The sequence below is a fragment of the Pan paniscus genome, chromosome 5 (genome assembly GCF_029289425.2).
Source record: "Pan paniscus chromosome 5, NHGRI_mPanPan1-v2.0_pri, whole genome shotgun sequence".
Classification (NCBI taxonomy): Eukaryota; Metazoa; Chordata; class Mammalia; order Primates; family Hominidae; genus Pan; species Pan paniscus.
The window spans coordinates 168,452,801-168,475,495 of NC_073254.2; the positions used below are offsets into that span (position 1 = coordinate 168,452,801).

Here is a 22,695-nt window from a genome sequence, read left to right on the forward strand (position 1 = left end):
TAAACAAACCAGGCCTAGGACAGTTGTTCACACTTCCAATCCCATCACTTTGGGAGGCTGAGGTGGGAGGTTTGCTTGAGGCCAGGAGTTTGAGACCAGCCTGGCCAACATAGCAAGACTCCGTCTCTAAAAAAAATAAATTAGGCATGGTGGTGTATACCCACAGCCCCAGCTGCTTGGGAGCCTCAGGCGGGAGGATCACTTGAGTTTAGGAGGTCAAGGCTGTAGCGAGCTATGGTCACACCATGGTACTCCAGCCTGGGCGACAGAGCAAGATCCCATCTCTTTAAAAAAAAAACAAAAACAAACAAACAAAAAACCCAATAGATTCCCAGTAGTACTCCCTTGTACAGGGAGCCTGTGCAAGGTTGTAGAAAGTAACATTCTCAAGGGGATGTCCTGGCAGATAGTAAATGCTAAGTAAATAGATTTTGATGGATTGCGGTGGCACACAATGAATTTCAACAGGAATTTATTGGAAGGCCATTTACAGTCTAGTTGAGGAAAACCAGTAAGTGAGTAGAAGAGTCGCTACCCATAGGTACATTTAATGAATACGTGATGTGGCTAGTCATTGGTGTGCCCATACTCAGGGATATCATTTAAGGCACAAGTGGGCAGAGAAGTTTAAATAGGAGAGCGTATTGGGATTGGAGCTAAAGGATGAGTAGGATTTGGATGGATAGAAAGGAGAAGCACTCTAGGTAGCATAAGCAGAAGTGAGACACCAGGCTCAGTCTGCACTCAGGGAGCAGAGGACATGGTAACTGTTCACTAAGAGGGTTTATGATCAGGCTATTTGGTGAAGGGGGCTTCTTCTTCTGAAATGTGGACTTCATCCTGTCAGTATTGTGTTTCCATGAAAGATTTTGTGGATTTCGTTTTGTTTTAGTCAGAGTCTCGCTCTGTCACCCAGGCTGGAGTGCAGTGGCGCCATCTCAGCTCACTGCAGCCTTCGCCTCCTGGGTTCAAGCGATTCTCCTGCCTTGGCCTCCCAAGTAGCTGGGATTATAGGCACATGCCACCATGCCTGGCTAATATTTGTATTTTTAGTGGAGATGAGGTTTCACCCTGTTGGCCAGGCTGGTCTCAAACTCCTGACCTCAGGCGATCCACCTGCCTTGGCCTCCCAGAGTGTTAGGATTACAGGCTTGAGCCACTGCACCCGGCCTCCAGGAAAGATTTTGGAAGAGAGAAGTGACACAGAAGCAGTGAGTTTCTCAAACAATACACATCACTGGGGAATTTTGGCAAATTGCAGATTTTGATTCAGGAGGTCTGGGATGGGACCATGACTGGATGTATAGCAGGTTCCCAGGTGATGCTGATGCAGATGGTCCACAAATCACATTTTGAATAGCAGAGACACAGAGTACTGTTTCCAGAAGATGGAGTTGACAATAGTGATTAGAGGGGCATGACATCACTTATCATAGCCCTTTTAGAGTAAAAAAGGACCCTAAAGATTATCAAGTGGTCCATTTGCCGTTTGTTGCCATTGGAAAAACCAAACCAAACAAAACAGGTTCTAAAGGTTGCACTACAGCAGGGAGCAGAACTGGACTCCAGTCTCCCAGCTGACAGTACTTTCCATGCAGCCATATGCTGGTAGCCCAGGTAGCTGTGAGGCAAAGGACTACAAGTGGAATGGATTCACTGGATGGATGCAAGAAACCTTGGGAAGAGAAAAGCAGTAGCTTTGGCCAGCTGATTTAGTGGGGAGTGAGAAGACTCCTAAGACAATAGATTTTTTTTTTTTTTTTTTTTTTTTTTGAGACAGAGTCGCTCTGTCGCCCAGGCTGGAGTGCAGTGGCGTGATCTCAGCTCACTGCAACCTCCTCCTCCTGGGTTCAAGCCGTTCTCCTGCCTTAGCCTCCCTCGTGCCTGGGACTACAGATGCCGGCCTCCACGCCCGGCTAATTATTGTATTTTTAGAAGAGACAGGGTTTCACCATGTTGGCCAGGCTGGTCTCAAACTCATGACCTCAGATGATCCACCCACCTCAACCTCCCAAAGTGCTGGATTAGGTATGAGCCATCACGCCTGGCTGACAATGTTGAATTTTAAGTCCTGGTAAAATCGACACATGTTCCATGAATTGACTGGAATAGAGAAGTCAGACGAGTGGAATGATTTCCTGGCAAGGGTGAGAATGTTGACTTTCAGGTTGCCCTGGGATCTACATGCCTGACCGCCCTGCACTAGTCCATGTGTTGACTGCTGGAGCTCATCTAGTGGGACGGCCGGTTCGTCTGAGACAGGTCAGCCAGGACTGAAAGGTTAAACAGCAGCCAGCAGGTCATGGAGTCAACGCTTGGACTCCCAGAACTTTGCAAATAGTTAGAGTCTCTTTGAATTTTCAATAAAAATAAAGACATGATGGTATTTTTAGGTTTAAAACATGGAGAAAGGGGCCCCCTTTAAAAGGTAAGAAATAACCTACTTGAATCTGATCATATGGACCCATTTGTAATAAGCAGGGAAACCAAATAAAAGCCAAGACTAGATAGTGTACAAGGTAATATAATTTTTTTTTTTTTTTTTTTTTTTGAGACTGAGTTTCGCTCTTGTTGCCCCGGTGGAGTGCAGTGACGCAATCTCGGCTCACAGCAATGTCTGCCTCCTGGGTTCAAGCGATTCTCATGCCTCAGCCTCCCAAGCAGCTGAGATTACAGGCCTGCGCCACCACGCTGGGCTAATTTTGTGTTTTTCGTAGAGATGGGGTTTCTCCATGTTGGTTAGGCTGGTCTCAAACTCCCGACCTCAGGTGATCTGCCTGCCTCGGCCTCCCAAAGTGCTGGGATTATAGGCGTGAGCCCCCACGCCTGACCAATATATACATTTTTAAGTAGAGTTTACCTGGAAGTTTCTGTTCATCTAGTTTATTTGTTACTTGGTAAGGGTCTGTCTGGTGAAGAACACATATAATGTAGTTTGCCAACTGGGAGATACCACAACTCTACAGCCTTCTTGTAAAGTGATAAAAAACACGTAAATCTGTGACCGGCAGCAACTTTCCACAGCAGTTCAGAGCTTGGGTCCCTCCATTAATTGCATGCATCAGTAGTAGCATGTGGCATTTTACTTTTAGCTGCATGTGGCTAAGCATCCGATCGCCTCTGGCTTTTTCCACCTCCTCCTTCCTGTACCTAGTGTGGAGGAGGAGAACTTGGCACTGAGCTGAGCTGGTGGGCGCCTGGTATTCTTCCTCTCCATTTTTGGAACAGAAGGGGGATTTGTCCCTCCTGCTTTTCCAGCTGTGAAGTTCATTTGGCTTGCAGCCTTGGCAGCATTAAGGGAGGAGGAACGTGTGGATTTCCACAGGAAGGTGGAGACAAAGTGGGAGTGGGGATGAGAGCATGATATTTGTTTTCCAGGATCTAATTCTGCCCTGGGTGGGTTTTTGAGTCTGGTATTTTGCACAATGGGATGTAGCTCCTAAAGCCAGAATGTCATCATTTAGGGTCAGAGACTTAGTTTTGTATTTGACCTAGTCCCTTTTAGTGTGGCTGTAGACGTGTGTGTGTATACATACACAAGCAGGTGAAAGCACACACAGGTACACATTTGTTTCGGTTTTGGTTTTGGCAAACTACTGATTTCATCTTGCAATACTTGGGTTTTGCTTTTGTTGTTGGATTTATTTATTTTTTTAGCTTCTGTATTAGATACAATAAATGTTTATGGAACTATTTTTTCTACAAATTGTCCAATCTGACAATAAATGCATTTGAGGTTTTTCTCCTCAGTAAGATTTTTGATCACCTGATTCATTTTTCTTTTTAACTATACCATACTATAGCGGAGCCTCTTTTAGTCAAAGTATGAATATGAAATCATTTCAGCATGGTCCTTCTCTATTAATAATAAAATATACAAATTTTAACACATCAAGAAAATATTTTAATACTAGCCATGACCTAACTAGAGAAATAAAGTATTAATACTTTTGTTTCTTTTTTCTTTTTTTTTTTTTTTTTGAGACGGAGTCTCTCTTTGTCGCCCAGGGTGGAGTGCAGTGGCGTGATCTCTGCTCACTGCAACCCCTGCCTCCCAGTTCAAGCCATTCCCATGCCTCAGTCTCCTGAGTAGCTGGGACTACAGGTGTGTGCCTTCACACCTGGCTTATTTTTGTATTTTCAGTAGAGACGGGGTTTCAGTATGTTGGCCAGGCTGGTCTTGAACTACTGATCTCGTGATCCGCCCGCCTCAGCTTCCCGAAGTGCTGGTGAGCCACCATGCCCGGCCTGTTTTAACATTTCTTAGGTAGCTTTTTAGCTTAATTGTTGGACTTAATTGTTACACTTAACTTGGGAGGGTTTCTTTAAGAGTTTGTAATGTTAATGAGATTTGTCATTCTTAAATTGTTATCAAAGTTAACTTCGGAGACTTTTATTAAGTTTTAAAAAATATATGAATAATTTGTATATGTATGCTTTTTATTACAAAAGGAATTTGTTATATTTATCTTTTATTATGTTTTAAAAATATATTAAAGTAATTGAAAAAGGTTATAAATTGAGAAGTAACCATTGGCGTGTAGAATTCTTTTAGATATTTTCTTCTGCATTTATAGACATACATATGTAGATAATTTAAAAACATAGGGGAACTGGAGATTTTTTTTTTTTTTTTTTTTTGAGACGGAGGCTTGCACTTTCCCCCAGGCTGGAGTGCAGTGGCGCAATCTTGGCTCACTGCAAGCTCTGCCTCCTGAGTTCATGCCATTCTCCTGCCTCAGCCTCCTGAGTAGCTGGGACTACAGGTGCCTGCAACCACGCCAGGCTAATTTTTTGTATTTTTAGTAGAGATGGGGTTTCACCGTGTTAGCCAGGATGGTCTCGATCTCCTGACCTCGTGATCTGCCCGCCTCAGCCTCCCAAAGTGCTGGGATTACAGGCGTGAGCCACCGTGCGTGGCCTGGAGATCGTATTTTTAAGCTAATCTTTCATCTGTAGAAAAAAGTAATGCAAGACTACATGCTTGTAAAAAAATTCAGTGAGATATACTCTCACTCTCAGTGTTTTTTTTCCTCTGTGTGTACACATTCATATATGAACAAACATGCATGCGTTTATGTTGGGATATATTTGTATTTGTGTTTAGTTTTCACTGTTACACTTAACTTGGGAGGGTTTCTTTAAGAGTTTGTAATGTTAATGAGATTTGTCATTCTTAACTAAGGTATCCATATGTGACTTAATGATGAACAATTCAATCTATAGGTCAAATTTCCAAATCTTCTCACCTCACCAGCCACAGAAAAAATTCACAATTCACTTTCTTTTTTTACTGTATTTAAAACATTTCAAACTAAGTTATAATGCCCTAACTTAAGGTTCAAGTTCAGCCACCAGTGTTGTGTGGCTCTCCCAGGTCATTCTGAGGAGTAATTTCTCATTAAATTCTGCTTAGAATATGCTTTTTCCAAGCAAAGTTTATGTGCATATCATATTCAGAAATTTTAAAGGATGTAGCCAGGTGCAGGGGCTCATACCTGTAATCCCAGCACTTTTAGAGGCTGAGGTGGAAGGATTGCTTGAGGCCAGGAGTTCAAGACCAGCCTGGCCAACATAACGAGACTTGTCTCTATTGGAGGGGTGAGGAAATAAGAAAAAAATATTGAAAGCATTGCTAGGTGTGGTGGCTCATGCCTGTAATCCTAGCATTTTGGGAGGCCGAAGTGGATGGATCCCGAGGTCAGAAGTTGGAGACCAGTCTGGCCAAGAGACCAGCCTGGCCAATATGGTGAAACCCCATCTCTACTAAAAATACAAAAATTATCTGGGTGTGGTAGTGGGTACCTGTAATCCCAGCTACTTGAGAGGCTGAGGCAGGAGAATCACTTGAACCTGGGAGGCAGAGGTTGCAGTGAGCCGAAGATCGCGCCATTGCACTCCAGCCTGGGAGACAGAGCCAGACTCTGACTCAAAAAAAAAAAAAAAAAAAAAAAAGGGATAGTATATTTACACTTAGGAAACAATAGTGAATACTTTTCTAATAAACTCTAAAGTTACATTCAACTTCAGAATGCATTTCTTCATGTCCCTTTGCAACATTTAGATGGAGTGTCTAAATTTCATAAATATGATTTTTCCTTATGACCAAAGAAAGTCCTCCAGTACCAGGAAGGAGTCAAATTCTTGGTGGTTGAGCCACGTGCTCAAGATTGAGCAACAGTTAAGGAACTCTGATAGCTAATTCTTAACTTAGAAATGGTGATATTTCATGATTTGATGTCTGGGATTTTCTTCAAAGTAAAATGAGATGAACATGAAGTAACGGTAAAGGCATAGAGGAAACAAAATCAACTCTGAACTGCTGATTGTTGGAGCTGGGTAGTAGGAATTGGGGAGTTTATTACCCTCTTCTCTTTACTTTTGTATATTTAAAATTTTCTATAATCATAGGTTTGAAATGAGAGACATGATCATTGCAGCCTAATACAGTGCAATATTTTGACCTTAAGTGATAATTCAGGCTGACTATTGCCAAGATATACTTGAGTAAACGTTGTAAAAGCCATGAGATAATCCTTCCAGATATTGTCATGAATAAATGGTTGCACCCCATTCCTCATTTTGAAAACTCATGAGCAGGCCCATTTCCTTGGCAGTCAGCATGGCAGACTGTAATTCCCAAAGCTGGCCACAGCGATGTCTGCCATCCAGTGTTGCTCTCACGATGTGGCTTTGGCACTACCCCAGCTGAGAGAGGTGGCCGTGAACCCTGGGAGGGCTTGTGACTCTGGCAGATATCTTACCATAGGAGGCTGTTATAGGAGGCAATACAAATCTTAGCACTTTGGGAGGCCAAGGTGGGCGGATTGCTTGAGCCCAGGAGTTTGAGACCAGCCTGGGCAACATGGTGAAACCCCATCTCTACACAAAGTACAAAAAAAGTAGCCAGGCATGGTGGCATGTGCTACCTAGAGGCATGTGCCTCCCAGCTACCTGGGAGGCTGAGGTGGAAGGATCCTTTGAGCCTGGAAGGTCAAGGCTGCAGTGAGCCATGATCTTGCCACTGAATTCCAGCCTGGGCAACAGAATGAGACCTTGTCTCAAAAACAAAAATAAAAATAAAAATTAAAAAAACCAAAAAACCAAAGGGGCAATACAGCTGCTGCCTGCCTTTCTCCATATGCTTACTCTTGCAACCCAGCATCCTGCTGTGAGGAAGCCTCAGCAACCCATGCAGCCCTAGCATCAGCTTCCAGACATGGGAGTGAGCAAGCTTTCCAGTGATTACAGCCCACCCATCAAGTCATCCCCAGCTTTTGCATGTTCCCAGCTGAGGCTCCAAACACTGTGGAGCAGAGCAAGCCTTTTCTGCTATTGCCTTTCTGAATTCATATTCACAGAACCTGTGAACATCATAAGGTGCTTGCTGGTTTATGCCACTACATTTGGGATGATTTGTTACACGGCAGTAGTAAATGAAACAGTCGGCGTATGTTAGGGGAGGAGAGAAGGTTCTTATTTCTCAGTGTACAACATGCCCAAAAGTTATACATATTTACACATATACTCAATGATTGTTTTGATGAGGTTCACAATGTTTACTATTTCTGTCTACATTGTGACATCCAGATCGGGAGCTGTAGTGTAAACCATCAGCTATTCTCTGAATAAAGGGGTCATGGCTGAGCAGTCAGGTGCATGGTACATGGCACATTATAGGAATTACTCTTCTGCTCTTTTGTCATTGACATCATGTGACACTCATCAGTGTTATAATAACGGAATTTTGCCAATAGTTTATTCCATTTTTCTTTCTCCAATCATTTATAGGTCCTTAACTTAGTGGATGACTTTACAAGCTTCTCCTCAGTTGTGCAATATTTTTACTTTAGAATGTGTTTGCTAGAAGACATGCATCTAAATGATGACTGTAATCTCTTATCCTCGGGGGATAAAATTAAGAAGACGTCCTGAAAAAGTTATTCTCTTACTTGGTCTTAAAAAAAACAAGTCACTAGAAATATCACTATACAAGATCTCCTGCTCAACATCAGTAAGCTGCCCTTGATAAAACAAACGTCCTGCATGAAAACATTGCCTGTCTCCATGATTTTAACATTATATGTCAAACTATAGCCCCAATCAATTTTCTGAAAAGTAGCTAAACAAGCTGGGCGTGGTCATGAACTATAGTTCTAGCTACTTGGGAGGCTGAGGAATGGCTTGAGCTCTGGGCACAAGACGGCATTGCGTGATGATCACGCCCATGAATAGCCACTACACTCCAGTGTGGGTAACATAGCAAGACGCTGTTTCTTTAAAAAAAAAAAAATTTGTTTAAATAGCTAAAAGAATCAAATGCCTATTATAAGTAGCAAATGAACATGCTAAGATGAAATGATTAAAATTTTGCTTCCCTATCATCAAACATTTAATATGGTTGTTAATAAGCAACTACTTTGTATGCAGGGACAGGTACATTTTGCATAATGTACCATATATGTTACATTTGTGATATGACATGGCAAATGATGCACTTAGCAAATAAAATCTATTCAAAAAATGCAGATAAATAAAAGAAGATCGTTTCCTAGCATGACTATTACGATTACTAGTGAGGTAGAAACTTAGAGCTTGAAGAAAAGGTAAAAATGGAGGAGGGGAGGTGAATTGAACCAGTCACTTTTGCTGATGGTTATAGAAGGTCATGGGCTGCAATTGGGTGTTAAAGGAGCAATTTCAGAGAAAATTTCAGACAAACTAACAATTTAGTTTCATCATCACTCTGAGTTCTCTGTACCAACTCCTGAATAGGAAGGAAGATTTGGGATTAAAAAATTGCTAATTATACTTTTGCTTACCTCCTGCTATTTAAGTTTGTAAATTTCTCTATGTGAGGCTGAAAGGTTAGGTCCTGGAAAATTGCGATTGGTCTGTAAGCACCAGAAATGTCCAAAAGTATATATCCCCTTTGTTAACTGCACCTGAGCCTGACATCCTACCATTCACACTTGGAATATATAACTCAAAACATTGTCCATATACTGTTTGGTAGAAATGGTGTATCAAGTTTGGTACAGAAATATGTCTGTCATGAACAGCGGCAGCAATGAAAACCAGGAGGATGTTAATGAGAGTTCTATGGAGGTTTTACGCCACTGTGATAACTTTTTATAACAAGGGCCTGAGATTAGGGGATGAGTGAGTTGCCAGTTCATTAAATTCTTGTCCATTAAAACCCATTTCTCTTTCTGGCCGCTTGTCTACAGTCATCCCATTCTCAGATGTACTCATCCCAGCACATTCTTTTTTTCTCATTGTGGCAAAAAATAAAACAAAACAAACAAAAAAAACACCACGTAACATAAAATTCACACTCCCAACAGTTTACCCAAGTGTGCGGTGCAGTGTTGTCAGCCACATGCACATTGTTGAGCAACAGATTCCCAGAACACTCCCCCACAATCCTGCATGAAAGTGCATTCATTCCGATACTCTATATTCGTGCTGGATTCCTGTTCCTTATTTAAAAGTATAACTGCTCTGAGTTATACTTATTTTAATACTTTATTGCTACTTTTATACATCAACAAAAGGTTTTCGGTATTGGTGTAGTTTTATAATTGTGTTAATGATGAAAAGGGCAATTGAACGATTAGATGCATGTGAAAATGCATAATTTACATAATTTATTTTTATCACAGGTAATTTGTTTATCTAAATACTCTTCATTTTCTTTTACTTTCAAAGGAGATACAGCCTCCTTGAACTATGAAATGAGGGTGTTATACTATATAGTTTTATCTATAATATTCTTTGATTCTTCTGCCTCTCACAATTTAATGATATTTCAGTGCATTCTTAATATCAAGTATTTATATTTCATTTATCAACTCCATACCGAGAGTGTTTGTTTTTAAATTTCCAGATAGGTCAGTTCATTTGTGTTAGGGAAGTGTAGTGATTTTTAAGGCTGCAAGATAACATTCAGTTAGCTTCCCAACTTCCTAAAGACATTAACAACTTCTCCTAAGCTATTAAGTGCTCTGAATACATTTAGAATTTTAAAATTGGATTGGGGCTGGGCGCGGTGGCTCATGCCTGTAATCCCAGCACTTTGGGAAGCCGAGGCGGGCGGATCACGAGGTCAAGAGATCGAGACCACCCTGGCCAACATAGTGAAATCCCATCTCTACTAAAAATACAAAAATCAGCTGGGCGTGGTGGCGCATGCCTGTAATCCCAGCTACTTGGGAGGCTGAGGCAGGAGAATCACTTGAACCCGGAAGGCGGAGGTTGCAGTGAGCCGAGGTCATGCCACTGCACTCCAGCCTGGTGACAGAGCTAGACTCTGTCTCAAAAAAAAAAAAAAAAAATTGGATTGGAAGTCTAGTGTCGTTGGAAAACAGCTAAACTCAAATGGGTTGCAGTAAATTCAGTGTCTTAGTGACCAACTAAGTATATCCACAGAATTATTTCACCATGAACTGTCAGTCCCCTTGACTGAAATTGTGCTTTTTTTCTTCTGAAATAAAATTGTCAGCAGAGTCTGGCAACAAAGTTTGGAAAATATTTCAATCTTAGGGGGCTAGAGCTCTCATTTTAAAAGTATTTTAGTTTTCCCAGAAAATCTGTTTATCTCTGCCATCTCCTCCCACTCTATACCCCAACCTTTCCCGAATCCTCCCCTCTCTTCTTACATGTCTATTTGTCTTTCTCGCGTGTGACATGTTTGGAAGTCCCGTTAAACCGGCATCTGTTCTGTTTTAGGAGAAACCCGATGCTAGCCCCACGTCACTTCAGCTGCGGTCCCAGATCGAAGTAAGCACAATGACTTTAATCATCTAGTTTTGCTTCTGCCTTTTTTTTTTTTTTTAAGTGACACTCTGTACAAATCAGATGAAGCCTGCTGCTCTGACCACACTGACTATACGAATCTTCTCTCGTAGGAGTCGCTTGGCTTCTGTAGCGCCGTGTCAACCCCAGAAGTGGAAAGAAAGTAAGTCTTTCTCCCTCTGCCCAGGACCACCTTCCAAGAAGGTGTCTTTTAGGTCCATGCTGACGGAAATCAAACAGGCGATCGTGTGCGTATGTACTATGGAGTTATGCGATGTCATTTTCCTTAACATGTTGCATGCGTGTGTGTGTATCTAGGTGGCTAGGAGTGTGTTTTGTAATGCAGTTGGTGATGTCTGAGGATTTTGTGAAGAGTTACTGATTTTACACTTATTGTGAATAAACCCTAAATAAATCTCTGGAAATAGAAAGGGAAAGGATAGGTGCATTAACCAAGATGGATTTTCATCTTTTACATTAATTTTTAATGTAGGATAAAAGTTATCACGAAGCAAGATACAAATATAAAATATACTATATTCCAGAATAAACCAATGATTAAAAACCCGTCTTCTGCACCTCATTTTGGTAGGTGACCTTAAAACAATAATGAATGTGTGTGTAAAAAAATGGCAAATGATCCCTAGCGTTTCCTGTTAAAGGTAATATTTTTGCTTCCTTGACCCAACTTGGACCCTGTAATTTCTGCTCTCATGGAAGCTAATTTTATGTTTCATGTTATATTTTCAGTATTTCTTTTAGGCAACATAAATAAGACAAAAACAAGATAATCTTTTTTCTAAAACCTTTTCTTTTTCTGCTTTATTGCATCATCATTGTACTAGAATGTTCTATTTGTGATCTTCCATGGTAAAAAAATTTAAAGAAAGTCCACATCTCTAAACAGACGCTTCCTTTGGCACAGAGCCACTTGTACGTTCATGCCAAGGGAGGCACCAGAAGTGGTTTAGGCATCAAGTATTTCTGGAATGCAAAGCACACGTTGGGGAGAGCGTGTGTGTGCTTTAGAGCACAGCTTTGCCTAATCCATCCACGTGTGTGTGCTGCTGGCACAGGCGGTTCTGGGAGGAGGGCTGCTTTGCCAGAAAGCTATAATTCTAAACTTAAGAGGCTTTGTGGGTTTTGTTCTGGTCTGAGGAACGTTGTGGGTGATGTACCATAGCAAACCAAGGCCACTGCCCACTCCGGTTGAGAAGATAACTGTGCACACCCCATCAGCTTTTTTTGTTTTGCTTGCCTTGCCTCCTCCCAGGAACCTAGTAATATGGAGGCTGAAATAGACAAAAAAGGCTCAAGTTGACATTGACTTTGAACTTGGAGGTATTGTGGTGGGGTAGAAGCATCGAGTGAACGGGCCGTAGCTTTTCCTGCCCTAGTTTATTATGTGCCATGATTCAGGCTGAGAGCTCAGGTGTTCCCTCAGAATCTCTGAATCCTTCAGGAAACGAGAAATGTTTGCTCTTCCTCCTAAGAGGAAGTGACTCACCAAATTTGTACTAACCTTAGTTAGGCTGGGTAGTACTTCTTCCCCTCAATTGTGGAGAGTCATTCTTTCCGTGTTTATATCCTTTACTTAGTAAAATGTGGCATGGCTCTTGTGGCCGAGAGAGACTGATGGCCTCCTCTGAGGTTAACAAAAAATTTTAAACACACGCCCACTGTCTCCATTTGTAATATTGTCATTTTGCCTCTGTAATTTTAAGTGGTTCAAACTTAATGTGTTTCTAAACAATTTGAAAGTTTAAAAACATTTTGTCCTTTATTTCTCTGTTAATGGCTTTTGAAAACTATGCTATCCTTTGCTTTTAACTTAAAAACACTTTCTTTTGAAAACTTTTATGGCTGGATGCAGTGGCTCAGGCCTGTAATTCCAGCACTTTGGGAGGCTGAGGTGGGAGGATCACTTGAGGCCAGGAGTTTGAGATCAGCCTGGGCAACATAGTAAGACCCTGTCTGATCCAGCACCAGCCCCCCGCCCCCAGCCCCCGCAAAATTAGCCAGGTGTGGTGGTGCCCACCTGTAGTCCCAGCTACTCGTGAGGCTGAGGCAGGTGGGTCCCCAGAGCCCAGGAAGTTAAGGCTGCAGTGAGCTGTGATCATGCTTGGGTGATAGAACAAGACCCCATCTCAAAAGAAAAAAATATTAAAATAAATTTAAACTTACAGTAAAGTTTCAAGGATTGAGAATTGCGCAGTGAATGTTCATGTAATCTTCACGTAGGCCACCAGTTGTTGACATTTGCACACTCCTGAGCTTTCTCTCTCTCTCTCTCACACACACCCCCCCACACACGCACACCACCATTAATTATTATTACTGCTGGCCTGTTTGAGAATAAATGGTAGACATCATGATTGTCACCCCTAAATGCTTAAGCAAATATTTCCTAAGGACAATGACATTCTGTTACAGAATAATATAGTATAATGACCAAATACAGGAAACTTAATAACTTTTTCTAATACATAGTTTCTATTCAAGTTTTTCTTTTTCTTTTCTTTTCTTTTCTTTTTTATTTATTTTTTTATTTTTGAGAGGGAGTATCGCTCTGTCGCCCAGGCTGGAGTGCAGTGGCATCATCTCGGCTCACTGCAACCTCCACCTCTTGGGTTCAAGCTATTCTCCTGCCTTAGCCTCTCGAGTAGCTGAGATTACAGGCACCCGCCACCATACCCGGCTACTATTTTTTGTATTTTAGTAGGGACAGGGTTTCACCATGTTGGGCAGACTGTTCTCGAACTCCTGACCTCAAATGATCTGCCCGCCTCAGCCTCCCAAAGTGCTGGGATTACAGGGATGAGCCACCGTGCTGGCTGTATTTGTTTTACTAATTGTCCCAATAATGTCTCTTATAGCAGTGTTTTTCCAATCTAGCACTTTTTAGAAAAAAAAAAAAATCACTCATGGCATGTTGGTGTCACGTCTTTTGTCACATTTAATCTGAAAGGGTTTCTTAGCCTTTTTCAGAGTGTAAGCTAGTTGTTTGATGAAGTATTTGTTGTTTAGGGCTTATTTGTTTTTGTGTTTTTTTGCGCCACAGTGCATTACATCGGGGGCCCGTGATGTCCGTTTATTTCATTATTAGTGATATTAATTTTGGTCATTCACTTAAGGTGGTATCTGCCAGGTTTTCTCTGAGAAGTTACAATTTCTTCTTTGTAGTGAATATATGTATAATATATATATTATATATAATACATATTATATATATTTTTATATATATTTTATATATATATGTATGTATGTATATACATATATTGTGAGGCGATCATCTGAGACCATGAAACTATTATGTTTCTCATCAAACTTTTACCTGTTGGTTTTAGATTCTTTCCATGATTCTTGCCTGAATCAGTGTTGCTGTGATGGTTGCAGAAGGGTGATACTTATTCTTGCATTGATGATTATTTTGTATAAAATCTCCCAAGAGGTTTTGTGTTTAAATTTCATTTGCTTTTAAAGATGTATCACCCTGAAAATCCTAAGTCAGATTATAATTTGAATAGGTTTGATGCATTGTCGCTATAGAATAATTTATACATTGTATTTGAAGATGCAAATAGACAATCTCACTATTCCCTTACATCAAAATGCTTCCTGGGAGCCTTGCTGTTGAGTACAGGACCCTCAAAGGGTGACCTGGCGAACCAGTTGGCTGTGTCTGGTTGGTGTCTGCAAAAGTCTCTGCCAACCAAAATATCATTCTGCGTCAGAGTGGTGTTCTGTGGGCAGAAGTTTTCTCTGCTTTTTATTCCAAAAACAAGAGAACTTAGAAAACACATGTGGGCAAGACCTGCAGGGGCCCACCCTTAGAAGCAGAAATGCAAAGAAGGAGGCAGCGTGGAAGCTGAGCACTGCTCCTGCGACTCCTGCCTCGCAGATCCAGTCTCCCAGCTTGTCTCAGGGACCCCCTGTGTGCGCGCCTCCGTCCTCCTTGCCCAGCTAAAACCTATTCCAAGGGAGGTATCTGGCCTTAATTATGTTTCAAATGTCTGTTTCTAAAAAATAACATCACTTCTGTCAGTAGTGTTTAGCATTTAACAGGGTTTAAAGTCTCAAGTCACAGGAAGTTAGCTCTGACCAGAAGAGGGGGAGGGAGAGAGACAAGCAGTGAGATTTCCGACATACCTGGCATCTCAGCATCTATTGTGGATGCCCCTGCCAAGTGGGGCTGCTGGCCTCTAGATGTGCTTGACCTGCATATACAAGAGGTGGGTTGATAGGTAGGTGATAGGTAAGTAGGTGTGTGGAAAGAAAGAACAGACCCTCCCTACCCCATTATGAGTTTGGTGGGGTCCCCATTCATCCTTATTTTCTTACACTATCTGGTCTCTCCATATGCTTTCACTGGAAGTTTAATAAAGAAGGCCAAGGGAGATTTCATTTGAGCCTCTTCTCTTTATATCTATCTACATCGCTTATTGATGAGACTATCTGTTACTGGAAGGGGGTCCTGATCTAGACCCCAAGAGAGGGTTCTTGGACCTCATGCAAGAAAGAATTCAGGGCAAGTCCATAGAGTAAACTGAAAGCAAGTTTATCAGAGAAGTAAAGAAACCAAAGAATAGCTACTCCATAGGCAGAGCAGTGGCATGGGCTGCTCGACTGAATAGACTTACAGTTGATTTTTGATTATATGCTAAACAAGGGGTGAATTATTTATGAGTTTTCTGGGGAAAGGGCAGGCAGTTCCCAGAACTGAGCATCCCTCCCTTTTTAGACCACATAGGGTAACTTCCAGATGTTGCCACGGCACCTGTAAACTGTCATGGTGCTGCTAGGAGTGTCTTTTGGCGTGCTATTGCATTATAATTCACATGTAATGAGCAGTGAGGATGACCAGAGGTCACTTTCATGGCCGTCTTGGATTTGGTGGGTTTTGGCAATCTTCTTTACTGCATCCTGTTTTATCGGCAGGATCTTTGACCTGTATCTTGTGATACCAGTCCTGCCAACCTCCTGTCTCATCCTGTCACTAAGAATGCCTAGCCTTCTGGGAATGCAGCCCAGCAGGTCTCAGCCTTATTTTACCCAGCCCCAGTTCAAGGTGGAGACGCTCTGGTTCAAATGCCTCTGACATACCTGCTTTATTGCTCAATCTCGGATTTGTGTCAACTGGCTGAACAGGTGAAATTAACTAATTTTCTATTACCAGACACTTTCAAGAATATTTAGAGGGTAAGGCTTTTCTTGAGAGGGCTGGGAAATAGCTTTATAACTACAACAAATGAGTTTAGCTACGAGTCGCAGAAAACCTGACAAATAGTGATTCCTTAGACACATCTGAGTTCCATGAATGGGTCCAGGGCTGGCTCCATGACTCAAGTCGGCCTTCGGAAACCCAGATGGCTGGACTGCTTTCTTTTTTCTTCTTTCTTTTTCTTTCCTGTCATAGCCTCAAAGTGGCTGCTGCATCTTCTAGGTGGGAAGAAAAAGCAGGGCGAAGGGAGGGAAGAAGGCAGTAGGTCCCAAGGCTAAACCTTGTGCTTTGCAGAGCTTTCCTAGAAACCCTGTCCACCACATTCCAGTGTGTGCCACTCATTTCCTCGTGCAGCAGCTGTTTGCTGACCAACTACTGGTTGTAGAAGGCTCCCTTCAGGGGGCCCAGGATATAGTGATGGACAGAACTGTCACGAGCTTACGTTTGAAGGCAGGGGCATATACTAGAACAAAAATTACATATTTAAAGTCATGGTATGGAGAAAAATAAAGCAAAGAAAGGGGACCCAGAATTGGGTCACTTGACCACCATAGCTATAAGGGAGTTTAGAGAAGTGAGTATTTTTAACGGAGCACATTGCTATCCTGAACAACATAGGGTTCTTTTTTTTTTTTTTTTTTTTTTGAGACGGAGCCTCACTCTGTCGCCCAGGCTGGAGTGCAGTGGCGCGATCTCGGCTCACTGCAAGCTCCGCCTCCCAGGTCCACGCCATTCTCCTGCCTCAGCCTCCCCAGTAGCTGGGACTACAGGTGCCCGCCATCATGCCCAGCTAATTTTTTGTATTTTTAGTAGAGACGGGGTTTCACCATGTTAGCCAGGATGGTCTTGATCTCCTGACCTCATGATCCGCCCGCCTTGGCCTCCTAAAGTGCTGGGATGACAGGCGTGAGCCACCGTGCCTGGCCAGGGTTCTTTTCTTAAGGAAAGAGGGTGAATAGACATTGCGTAGGAGACTAGCAGTATTTTCTATGAAAAGTTTAACTTTTATTTGTATGCATGTAAACAAAGGAATCTGAAAATTACCTAGATGTCTGACAAGCTGTGTGTCAAGATTCTTTAGTGTCATTACATTCAAGGAAACCAACTGTAGGGAGGGCCACCTGGCTATTTTGTAATATGTTTATGGAGGAAATCTTCATGGGGTGGTTTATATAGACTAAAAATTGAAAAGGCATAGACAGGTAATAATAGGTGATGTTTATTGAGTTCTTATTATGTGCCAGGAACTGAGCTAAGCACTTAACATTGACTCACTTAATACAAAAATCCTACAAGATGACAAATGGTATGATTCCCATTTACAAATGCAAAACTAAAGGACAGAGGTAAGTTGCCCAGGGCCACACACTTACTAAGGAGCAGTACACAGATTTGATCCCAGTTAAGAACCCATAACCCTAACCACAGAGCTGTAATTCCAAAGTCCTTAGAATGCATTGCTTATGCAAATACAGAGGCTAGTGGCAAATCGTGTTCGTTAGCATCAAATAAATAGCAGCAGGTAAAACCTACACTTCAGGGCTCCCTTGAAAATAGGAGCAAATTCTACCCTCATCCAGATATAAGCTAGGTCCCAGTTATTTATCCGTAGAGGCAGGAAGGTCCAAAATAAATCTCAAAACTTCACCTAAGCCAATATTTATAACTTCTTTTCTACTAAGTCTTTCACTGGAGTTGAACATTCACTGATTTAGTTTCACTTTTTTTCATTATCTGTGGCTACACTTGAACTATTTTATGGTGAAAAAGTCCAAAAATATATAGCACGATGGAAAAGGAAGGTAAATAAAAGTAGAGAAGGCCAATAGAGCAGTGTTCTGTGGTGAAATAAAGAGGATCGAATATAGTTTATAAATGTTCTCTGCGGACACTTACTCTTCTTGGGCAATGCTTCGCTCTCAGGTATGTTTTATCTGGCAAGCTGATTACTCTTTTGATAATGTCAGCTTTCCTTTTCTCCCTCTCAAAGATCTTTGTCTTCACCCTCTTTCCTCTGACTGCAGGGAAGAAGTCCCAGCACACACATGCCTGTTGCAGTCCCTCCAACTCCCTGCTTTGGATCATCTGCTGCTCTCTTGATTGCTTGCACCACTGATCTGATCTTGTCGTCCTCCTCCTCCCCTTCCTTCTCCTCCTCCTCCTCCTTTTCCTCCTCCTACTCCTCCTCTTCTTCCTCTTGTTCTTCCTCCTCTTCTTCTTCCTCTTCTCCTCTTCCTCCTTCTCCTCTTCCTCATCCTCCTCCTCCTCTTCCTCCTCCTCCTCCTCGTCCTCCTCTTCCTCTGTGGTCTGCCGTCCACCTACCTGGCCACCTTAGCCCTTGCTATGTGCTCCCTAGGCAGAGCAAAAGCCGCTGCAGTTTCTCATACAGGCCCTATTCTCCCAGGGCGTGCTGAGCCTCGGAAATGCTGCTCCTTCAGCGGGATACTCTGTCTCCCACTCTCACCATTACCCCCCGCTGCCCACTCCCCGACCTTTCCCTGGGCAAGCTCCATTCAATCTTAAAACCTCAGCTCTGGGGTTGGCCCCTCCCAGAATTCTCCCGTAATCCACAGACTTGAGGTGAAGTGGCCTGCTACTTGGCCTCTACACCCCCTGGACTCTCCTGCTTCTATTGCAGTGGAGAGTGTGTGTGTGTGTGTGTGTGTGTGTGTGTGTGTGTGTGTGTGCGCGTGCGTTGTCACCTTCCATCCTGAACTCCTTGAGCCCTAGATCTTTTGCTTCTCTCCTGGCACACAGAAGATATTCCATAATGTTGAATAAATCGATGGAGTGAGTGAGCATACACAAACATGCTTAGGTCTTCTTTACTCTAGAAAAATCTTCTTGCCGTTCTTCCAGACTATGTTTCTTTTTCTCTCTTTCCCTAGTTGCTAAACTTTTGCCATGAAGCCTGGCTCCTGTCTTCATTCCCTGATGAAATGTTATTTCAGAGGTCAATGGCTTCATAGGAACCTAACCAGAGGCCTCTCCCCACGTGAGTCCCTGTTGCGTTGGGTCCTGCTGACTTTTCCTCGGGTCACACTTCTCTCATCTCCCTTGGTGGCTGCGACTTTGCCACCAAGTTTCGAGTTTCTTCTCCTTTATGTGCACTCTGTGCAGCTCTGCCCACCCCTTACTGTGAGTGCACCCCAGGCTTTTTACCCAGCCTGTGAGCTCTCCCAAGGCTCTTACCTGCGCCCATGGCTTTGAGCTCTTTAGGTACTCATTGTAGATTTAACTCTCTCGTTCTGACCTTTGCAATCTGGTGGCCTGCCTATTACAGCCTCTTGCTGAAAAATGCCTGCTCACTAATATCTCAGCCACCCAAACTGCCCATTCATATAACATAATTCACCACTTCCTCTTGACCCTTCTCTAACTACCTGCTCTTTGTCCACACTTCCCTCTCTCTATCCTTGAGAAACTTTTCTGCCCTTCACCCAGGCTTTTTCATCATGATGTCCTGCTTTTTTTCCTTGACCCTTGATTGTCAATTGCCAAATCCTGTTTTTCAACTTCTATAATTTTTCCTTTGTTTCCCTCTGTTTTAGTCCATTTTGTGTTGCTATAATAGAATACCTGAGACTGGCTAATTTCATTTCATTTCTTTTTCTTTTTTTTTTTTTTTTTTTTTTTGGAGACAGAGTCTCACCCAGGCTGGAGTGCAGTGATGCAAATCTCGGCTCACTGCAACCTCTGCCTTCTGGGTTCAAGTGATTCTCCTGCCTCAGCTTCTCGAGTAGCTGGGACTACAGGCATGTGCCACCACGCCCAACTAATTTTTGTATTTTTAGTAGAGACAGGGTTTCACCATATTGGCCAGGCTTGTTATGAACTCCTGATCTCAAGTGATCCACCTGCCTCAGCCCCCTGAAGTGCTAGGATTACAGGTGTGAGTCACCGTACCTGGCTGAGACTGGCTAATTTCTTTCTTTTTTTTTTTTTCTGAGACGTAGTTTCGCTCTTGTTGCCCAGGCTGGAGTGCAATGGTGCGATCTCGGCTCACTGCAACCTCCACCCATTGGGTTTAAGTGATTCTCCTGCCTCAGCCTCCCGAGTAGCTGGGATTACAGGCATGCACCACCATGCCCGGCTAATTTTGTATTTTTAGCAGAGACAGGGTTTCTCCATGTTGGTCAGCCTGGTCTTGAACTCCCGACCTCAGGTGATCCACCCGCCTTGGCCTCCCAAAGTGCTGGGATTACAGGTGTGAGCCACTGCGCCCGGTCTGAGACTGGCTAATTTCTAAAGAAAAAATGTTTATTTAGCTCAGGGTTCTGCAGCCTGGGAAGTTCAAGAGCATGGCCCTGGCTTCCGGGGAGGGCCGTCCTGTGGGGTGATAACATGGTGAAAAAGGCCAAAGAGGAAGTGAACATATGTGAAGAGCCAGGACCAAACAAGAGAGTAACCTCACTTTATAACAGCCCACTCTCTCAGGAACTGATCCATTTCCATGGAAATTAATCCAGGCCCTCAAGAGGGAGAACTCACTCACTACCACAAGCATGGCAGCAAACCATTCGTGAGGGATCTGCTCCCGTGACCCAACACCTCCTGCTAGGCCCCACCTCCCAACATTACCACACTGGAAATCAAATTTCATCATGAGTTTCAGTGGGGACAGAAAGACCATACCCAAACTATAGCACTCTCTGTTTATTTTTAATCTTTATTGTTCCAAGTGAGACCCTTAATGCTCTTTTCATGAGCTAAAGAGCATTCAAGAAATTGCTTTTGGATTTATCTCCCGAAAATACACTCAGGCCACATCTCATTGAGGGGATGCTCAGCTCTCCCCAGTGACATCTATAAATTAGGACCTGTCTAGGTTTTCACCTTGGTAATCAGTGGCCCCTACATATATCCCTGGCTCTTCTTTATTGCTCAGTCTCCCCAGCAATAACCTCATACCTCCATATAACCCCAATTCCAGCCCAACTGGATATTACGATTACCCAAATGCCCCCTTGGCTGTCTGAATTTCATGCATTGGAAGCATTTCCTTCCTTCAAGTCCTATTTGAAGGACTGCTTCTCCTTGAGTACTTTCTCAGTCTCTTCACTGTCTGTATCCTCTCCTCTCCTTGGACTCTAGTAGCATTTTCCATGGATCTGATGTCTCTTAATGTACTTTAACACGTATCATATCATCATTGTTGTTAACATCATCATAACGTGGCTTCTCGGGTGATGTCTATGTACTGGGTACTGTGTGAATCTCTTATTATATGTTATCTTTTTTTTGTGTGTAAACTCATTGAGGTATATATTATATTTGAGACTCATTAGGTTGCCTAAATTTCCAGAGCTAGAGGCAAACATCTCAATCCATTCTGAGTGTCATTATAGCCTTGGAATTAAGATGCCCTGCCTGATACCAGACTCTCTGGGTTCAAATCCAGGTTGTCTTCCTTACCAGCTCTGTAACTCTTGGGCAAGCCACTTGACCTTTCTATCTGTAGTTTCCACAATTATCAAATGAAGATGATCATTATAGTGCTTACCTCACTTAGCCATCAAGAGCATAGTAAGTGCTTGATAATGTTGTCTGTTATCTATCTTGTCTGGCCCACATTCATGCCTTTGCCTGTGGCTTGAGTCACTTGTATACTTCCCTAATCCCAGAAGAACCAACATAGTCATGAGCCCTGAGGCTGAGAGCTCACTCTTCTGATTTTCTTCAGTGTCCAGAATAATGGTTTGCACAGAGCAAGTGCTCATTTAGTACTTGCATTGAATTCATTGAATGACCCTAGTTATTTGAAATAGGGCTACAAATGGATTGTTCCCAGGACTGGAATTTCAGAGAAGCTACCTTGGGCTTACTCGTTACCCAACATGTGTCAGTGTCTCCCCAGACTGATGGTGTGAATAAAAAGTGCTTTCGGCTTGTAAATATTAACATTATAAAGACACCTGTAAATAAACATTTAACATAGTAGCTTCCAGAAATTGCCAAATCTTTTTCTAAGGGTTGCCCGCCTTTTCTTACCGGATTCTATTTCATAGTCTGGTTCAAGTCTCCCTAGATTTTCCTCTTCTAAGATAGAAACAACTGCTGGGCACGGTGACATGCGCCTATAGTCCTAGCTACTCGGGAGGCTGAGGCAGGAAGATTGCTTGAGCTCAGGAGTTTGAGACTAGCCTGGGCAACACAGCAAGACCCAGTCTCTTAAAAGAAAGAAAGGAAGAAAGAAACAACAGACTACATAATACCTTCAGATGAAGGTACAATACCAAGAAACTCATACATAATATTGTGATTTAGAAAATCATGCTGTGGAATTATCAGTCCGCCTTTGGAAGTAGACCAGATTCAGTGAAAAGGGCTGATGAGGTCTGTGAGTTTGCTAGGAAATCCAGGTCAAGCCACGTCCCCTGGTGCTGACATGAGTGCATCCTGTCTCCACATCCTGTTTGTGGCGGGGCTGTGGTGTAGGGTGGGGACACCCATGTTTTCCCCCAGGGAGCATGTGTGTGTGCCCTGCGCCTGGGGCCTGTGTGTATGGGAGTGAGGATGTCACACAGAGGCATGCCCTTCAGAGTGGGTCACAGGGCGCTTCTGCCCCATGGAGGTGGATGTGTCCTTCTGTGCCCAGCATCTTCTCGGTCCCCATGAGCTGTTAGAGCATCCCTAAGATAACCAAAGGCAACTGGAGCCATCATTATTTGTTTTTT

General features: G+C 42.8%; 1 protein-coding gene across 5 annotated transcripts in view; it reads left to right on the forward strand.

Annotated features, from left to right (window-relative positions):
* The window catches only part of SASH1 (SAM and SH3 domain containing 1), a 287,004-nt gene that overhangs the window by 165,213 nt on the left and 99,096 nt on the right, over nucleotides 1–22,695 (forward strand). For 4 of the 5 annotated variants that reach the window (XM_063605015.1, XM_063605014.1, XM_024929063.4 and 1 more), the window contains exons 3-4: nucleotides 10,732–10,782; nucleotides 10,911–10,960. The exons of the other annotated variant lie outside the window; for it this stretch is intronic. In XM_063605015.1, coding sequence (XP_063461085.1) covers nucleotides 10,732–10,782; nucleotides 10,911–10,960 — 101 coding nt within the window. The remainder of the gene's footprint in view (nucleotides 1–10,731; nucleotides 10,783–10,910; nucleotides 10,961–22,695) is intronic. 5 annotated transcript variants of the gene reach the window in all.